This window comes from Coenobita brevimanus, chromosome 26, assembly GCF_032717465.1.
Source record: "Coenobita brevimanus isolate Jiangsu-jjx chromosome 26, ASM3271746v2, whole genome shotgun sequence".
Classification (NCBI taxonomy): domain Eukaryota; kingdom Metazoa; phylum Arthropoda; class Malacostraca; order Decapoda; family Coenobitidae; genus Coenobita; species Coenobita brevimanus.
Window position 1 is genome coordinate 33,084,236 of NC_136979.1, and position 7,454 is coordinate 33,091,689.

Genomic DNA, 7,454 nt, shown 5'->3' on the forward strand with positions numbered 1-7,454 from the left:
CTTACTCATCACACTACCCAAGTACCGGTACTTGAATGCACTCACATTCTCCATATCCTCACCATCCAACCTCACTGCACACTCTGTGACTTCATTCTTCTCAAACACCATAACTTTACTTTTGTTTACATTAACTTTCAGATTCCTCCTCCTACACACTGTCCCAAATTCATTCACCAAACCTTGCAACTTCCATTCATCTTCACTCAAAAGTACTGTATCATCCGCAAACAGCAACACCGGAAGCTTCCAAATCTCACCCTCATTCATTAGAGCCACCACCACATCCACTGCCCTACTCTGCACCTCCTTTACAACCCCATCCATGTATATATTAAACAACCATGGAGACATCACACAACCCTGTTTCAGTCCCACATTGAGATCAAAGAACTCACTCAGCTCACCATCCACTCGCACCGTAACCCTAGCTCCCTCGTACATACTCTTCACAGCACTCAACAATTTCCCCTCCACTCCATATATTCTTAATACCTTCCACATACCTTGCCTATCTATTCCGTCATAAGCTTTCTCCAAGTCCATGAAGGCAGCATACACTTTCCTTCCCTTCTCTAGATACTTCTCCACTAAACATCTTAGAACAAATATTTGATCTACACACCCTTTTTCCTTCCTAAATCCCCCTTGTTCTTCTCCAACTAGCTCCTCTGTCATATGCCTAACCCTATCAATGAGTATTCTACCATATATTTTACCAGTCACACTAAGTAGGCAAATACCCCTATGGTTACCACATACTTCTCTCTCTCCTTTTCCTTTGTATAAAGGAACAATTATACTTGATTTCCAGTCCTCTGGAACCCTTCCCTCTTCCCAAGCCAATCTACACAATTTCCATATCCACTTCACAACAATCTAACCCCCATACCTAAGCATTTCACCACACACTTCATCAATTCCTGGAGCCTTTCCCAACTTAATATTCTTCATCGCTTCCACTACTTCCGCCCTACTGATCTCTTCCTCCCTCCTCTCATCTCTTCTCCTCCCAGCTATTCCCCAACCACTTATACTCACACTGCTCTCACTCTCCACATTCAACAAATCCTCAGAGTGCTCCTTCCATCTCCTCAGTTTCTCTCTCTTCTCCACCAACAATCTGTTATTCCTATCTTTCACTCCCCTACTATTTCCCCTTTCACACTGCGTTACTTTCATTACCTTCTTCCAAAACAATTTCTTACTCTCCCTCCATTTCACACTCAGATTCCTCCCAAACTCCTCATCCACTTTCTTTTTACTCTCCTTCACCAGTCTCTTAACCTCCCTTCTCCTGCTCACATATACCTCTCTCTTCTCTCTCTCATCTTCTCCCCTACCTCTGCTCGCTAACCATTCACTATATGCCTTCTTCTTTTGTTCCACAGCTCGTTTCACCTCATCATTCCACCATGTTGTCCCTTGCACACCCTTGCATCTCCTCCTCACTCCACAAACCGCCTCACAGGCTGCGCCTATCTCTTCCGTGAATATCTTACATATGTCTTCCACCCCTTCCATCTGCTCTAGCTCATACCTTCCCAGTCTTTCTTCCACTATGCTCTTATACTCTGCCATTTTCTCACTGTCTTGCAATTTCTCCACTCTTCTCACAGGAGTTGCTTCCTCCTGTCTTCCCCTTCGTCTCCTCAACCACTTTCTTTGCAGCTCTACCTTGGCCATCACTAAGTGATGGTCCGAGACTCCATTCCCCCACCCTCTCCACACTCTTGCATCCAACACTTGTCTTCTCATTCTCTCATCCACACACACGTAGTCTATCATTGCCTTTCGTTCAACAAGTTCACCATCCATCCTCTTCATTACTCTTCATGTATACCGGTGGATCATCTTATGCCGAAAGTAGGTGTTGGCTATTGCCAACCCCTTACAAGCACAGATGTCCACCAAAGCACTTCCATTCCCATCTACGTCAGCTGGCACACCCCACTGACCAACCACTCCATCCACTCGTACATTCCCAACTTTGCCATTCATGTCTCCAATCAACAGCACTCTCTCGCTCCGCTCAAACTTGTCCATACACGCTTCTACACTCGCCCAAAACTCATCTTTCACTCTTGCCACTCGATCCTCTGTCGTGGCATACACACATACAATCGCCCACGCTTGTATACCTACTTTCATCCTCACCCATACAATCCTTGCACCCACTGTTCCATACTCTCTTATATTCTCCTTCCACTTCTTGCTTATCATCAGACATACTCCCTCTCTTGCCCTCTCATTCTCACTGACTCCCGCACATATACCTACACCGTATTCCCATTCTCTCATCCTTTCACCTTTCCATTTAGTTTCAGTCAATCCACATATATCCACTTTTGTATTGTCAAGCACCTGAACAATCTCTCTCTTTTTCACTTCATCATTCACTCCTCTCACATTCCACGTTCCCACCCTAAGAATGTCCTTCTTCCGTTCCTTAGTCGTCAACGTATGGTCCGTCCAGGTCCGAGGCGCTTTGTTCGCTTTTTTAGTTAGTTCTTTTTATGGGGTGGGGCACTAACCCATCACCAACCCTTTTAGTCACCTCGTACGACAAGCAGGGATACTGGGGGAGTATTCTTGAAACCCCCCTACCCCAGGGGGGTAATAACTCAGGGAGGTTAAAAGTTAAAGTTTTGTGTGTGTGTGTGTGTGTGTGTGTCCTTCTTTCCTTTTTCTTCTTTTAGTATTTATGTCTATTGTCAGATGCCTAAATCCCATAAATGGTAGCACTAAACAAATCGCCTCCATATTACACTATCTTCTGTTGACAGGCTACCCTCTTTCCAACTCAGACAACCCTCTCAGGAAACAGTTTGTGTATTCGTAACTAATAAAGATAGCTGTTTGAGTGCTTTAGATCATTACTTCAGTATAATTAGAGGAGGGGGTAACTTTACACTCCCTCCTCTGTCTCTCTTTCCTTCGTTTTTTTTTCTTCCAAAGATAGCTGTTTGGCTTTAGATCATTACTTCAGTATAATTAGAGGAGGGGGTAACTTTACACTCCCTCCTCTGTCTCTCTTTCCTTCGTTTTTTTTTCTTCCATCTGCCTGTGGGTGACTATGCTGAGTGACAAGCCAAATGGTACAGGAAACCATTTACCATGCTGGGTGGTAACCATTTAACCAAATTATGGCACCTGGTGCTTTAGTGGGCAATTAATGCAGTCCGGTGAGTTGGTGGTAGCCAGAAATGTGTAGCATGCCGTCCATTGCGTGTTTGGTTTCCTGGAGACAGACGATATCAATGCTGTTTTCTGGTACAAACTGTTGTAGTTCGATGTACCTGTACTTTATTCCATTGAAGTTTCATGTCAGTATCTTGAGCGAGATGTTTCTAGTCATTGTCATAATCTGTCCTCTGAGTTCAAAGTGCTGCATAAGTTAGGGCCTCGAGCTTTTTCATTGCTTCTATCGCCTTGATGTTTATTATGGCATATTCTGAGCCTTGTTGTTGTAAAGACTTCTTTACCATATTCTCACATCCTTGATTAATAAGTCTCTTGGCCGAGGGAGCCTCTTTGCTGGCCAGAAATGGTACAACTCACTACCTGTTGATAATTACCTATTGATATAGGTATACTGCATCCCAGGTGTGATTACAATAATGGTGCTGGAGGGGGACGCCATCAAGTGGTGGCACAGATATAGCCATGCGGCTCTACTGTTTGGTTATTCAGGCGTCCTTCAGCCACTTCCCTGTCCCCTGAGTGTTGGATAGTGGACTGCAGAAGAAGGATAGCTTAAGCTTTTAGTCCACTGGGTTAACTTTTCGGATGAACCTGTGGTGGCCATTACTATTACTACTACTGCTACTACTACTACTACTACCACCACCACTACTACTACTACCACTACCACCACTACTACTACTACTACTACTACTGCTACTGCAGCGATGGTTCATGTGTGATCAGGTTAATTACATACTAAAACAGTTACAGGAAACAGTTTGTGTATTCGTAACTAATAAAGATAGCTGTTTGAGTGCTTTAGATCATTACTTCAGTATAAATAGAGGAGGGGGTAACTTTACACTCCCTCCTCTGTCTCTCTTTCCTTCGTTTTTTTCTCTTCCATCTGCCTGTGGGTGACTATGCTGAGTGACAAGCCAAATGGTACAGGAAACCATTTACCACGCTGGGTGGCTGCCATATAACCAAATTATGGCACCTGGTGCTTTAGTGGGCAATTAATGCAGTTCGGTGTAGGTTTATATCCAAGGGGTGGTTGGGGTTTATTGCTTATGTAATGCCACTCAGGGATGAGTGAGGCTGGTCACTCTCATCTTAAATGTCAGGACCAACTTGCCTAGCCCCGAGCTTCTATACTCCTCATGGGGCGACATAGGACTGGATATGGATGGATGGAGTGTTGAGTTACTCACTTGTTATGCTCAGATGATTATATTCAGCATAGGAGACGTATGAAGTTTGGGGGTATAGGTGCTATATGTGAGTTTCAATAGGTGTAGATATTGGTCATGTAGAGATGATGGAGCATATGAGACTGACTAGGAGAATGTAAGTGACTGAGGTGGCGGGGAGAAGGAGGAGCGGGAGGCAGTGGATGAGGTAAAGGGATGGGGTGGAGCACGGCCACCGGGAGACACGGTGGCCGTGGGTGAAGACGTATCTGAGAGGGTTGTCTGAGTTGGAAAGAGGGTAGCCTGTCAACAGAAGAGAGTGTAATATGGAGGCGATTTGTTTAGTGCTACCATTTACGGGATTTAGGCGTCTGACAATAGACATAAATACTAAAAGAAGAAAAAGGAAACACACACACACACACACACACAAAACTTTAACTGCATACCAGGAAGCTTTAGCCAGTGGTATGACTTGATTATGAGAAGTATGCAAGGAAAAAGGTAAAGGCAGGGGTAGACGCAATGAGGCTCTTAGCCATGGTGCTCGTCTGCGTAACATAGACCTTTGAGCCTGTGGCGGGATTTCACCCAATATCCTAGGATACAAGGCCACTGCGTCATCCTGGTTGCCACAGTTACCTCCCTGAATTGTTACCCTTGATACTTATTTAACTTACTGACCCATGCAGAGCGGCTAGACATGTGAGTCGAGAGAGACCAGCTGCCCGCACCAGGATTTGAACCCTGGCACTAACGGACTGGGAGCTTCGGAGTTAGTGACGCTGACCACTCAGCCACTGCGGGAAAAGAATGCCAGTCTATATAATGTCTCTGATCAAATACTGTGTGAAATAATGCTTTCCAGAGCAATTGCATCATCGCACTCGCTCTTTCCACAAGCCAGTCGTTCTGATGAGTCATTGTTGATCACCGTATGTCGTGGCGAGCCCTCACAGTTTAACCTGCGTGTCCCTCTTGCCATGCCGTCTCCCTCGTCATGTTTTCATTATCTCTTCCACTCACTACTACCTTTTTCTACAGTTGCACATCCCACTCAACACTATTCCCTATCCCCACTCACACATTTCCTCTTCGCTATTATTTCTACAGATTCTTTGCCTTCCTAAAACTTGCTAAGAACATTGGAATAATGCATATTTGTATACAGTAGCCTACTATTATATTTGTTATGGCAGGCACTAGTAAATCGCAAAGCAAAAATTTATGACAGCTGTTGGCCAGTGTGATCAACATTTGATTTGAGCCCTTCTTCAGGTCAAGTTTATCCCTATCTTCGACCATGCCTCACCCCTTCCTCCTTTACTAATGTGTGTGTGTGAGAGAGAGAGATCTACCTCTGGAGCCATCACATGAACTTGGCCTTGGAAAATTCAAGAGATGAACTCACTGTCAGGGTGAGTTTTGGAGGCCTAAGTTGAGGTCAGAGTGAGTTTTGGAGGCCGATGTCTTGAAAATGTGGCCTCGAGGTTGTGGACAAAGCCAGGCCAAAGCCTCATGCCTGGCCGGGGGTGGTATGTTGTTAGGTGTAAGCGGGTGTAACTGACTGATTCATGGTCATCTTAACCCTAACGTATGAATATGCTCGTTTCTTTATACCAAGAGTAGCCTCTTTTTCGTTAATTTTTTACCCGAAGACTAATTTTCTTTGAATTCCATTCACTCCAGCTTTAGGATTTAAAGGTTATCTGTTATACTTTCAGATACTTACAGACATCCTTCTGGAAGAGGCACACTTTTGGCGATGTGGGCGTGACGTCATCTCTGCATGGCACATGGATTGTCCACGGCGACACTGTCCACCCTGCCCCAGCTGCTTCCGTCACCACCGCCGCCCCTCTCCTACAGCTGACACACCCTCCCTCTACTGGTTCTACATAATGTGCTCCTCCTCCACCCTCCTACCATTCTTATATCACATCAAACTGCTCCCTCCCCTTACCTCTTATCCCCTCTTCATCCCCACCCCCCGCAGCCTTTGGACAACGACAACAGTGTGACCAACTCTACTGTCTAATTTTGTATGTGTTATCTCATCTTAATCCGCCGTTTCCTCCTGCCTCATTGCCTGCACCAGTTAGTTTTTCAGATATTTATTCCATCTCTGTCCCTTTCCCTGTTCCTCACCTCCCTGTCCCTCCTCCTCCCCACTTGGCATAGAACCTGCACCTGTATCCTACAAGGCCTCTCTGTTTTTCCTCTCCCCCTCCCTTTGCTCTTCTACATCTCCGCTCCTGCATCACCTTCCTCCCTCTTCCACCCTTACTCTGCCTGTCTCTCGTAGCGAACACACACATAGGCCCCCTATCATCCTCTCTCCCACTTCCCCACCCACCCATTTCTCACCCCTTGCCTGACATTTCTCCTTGTTTCCATGTCATAATGGTCCTCCAACCCAGGCTCTATATGAAGGATTATCGTGGAACATAGGGAGCCTGCACGACCGCCTGTGTAATCTTTCTCACTAAGCATTGTTTGATTACCCTGCTGTCGTAATAGGCATACGAGGCAGGGAATCTGGAGAGGGAGGGGGCAATCCCTACTCAGGACTAGGAATATGTGTCTTTTTCAGGACAAAAGCTGATTTTCAGGGCAGATGTTTTTGATGATTTACCGGTATCTTAAAAAGAATTATGGTTAAAGGTATTTGAATTGTCACATTATTAACAAGATATTCACATTAACGTGTGGGGGAAAATTGATTTAATTGTTTTCTGTTCTGATACATGTTCATAACCCAGTACTGTATCAGTATTCATGTGAACACTAATCTGAACATGAAATTCGAAGCATATAGATTAATTACACGTGAATTACATATATACATACATAAATATATATATATATATATATATATATATATATATATATATATATATTTATATATATACAGTGCTCGTCAGAAGTATTCAGCGTTGTCCGCCGGGCGCGCAATACTTATGGCCAAAAAGAATCACCCATTTTTGGGGGTAAGAATTGAGCCACAAGTTTGAGCTCCGAGCATGACGTCACGGTAGCCTGGGGCCTTCTGACGCGCTGGTTGGTTCCCGCCTC

The 7,454-nt window shown here is 44.8% G+C and overlaps 1 protein-coding gene across 1 annotated transcript in view; it reads left to right on the plus strand.

Moving 5' to 3' along the window:
- The window catches only part of LOC145393999 (PXMP2/4 family protein 4-like), a 28,541-nt gene extending 22,260 nt beyond the window's left edge, over nucleotides 1-6,281 (plus strand). The window contains exons 4-5 of the mRNA XM_080267971.1: nucleotides 5,072-5,084; nucleotides 6,104-6,281. Coding sequence (XP_080124097.1) covers nucleotides 5,072-5,084; nucleotides 6,104-6,281 — 191 coding nt within the window. The remainder of the gene's footprint in view (nucleotides 1-5,071; nucleotides 5,085-6,103) is intronic.
- The last annotated feature ends 1,173 nt before the right edge of the window (nucleotides 6,282-7,454 follow it).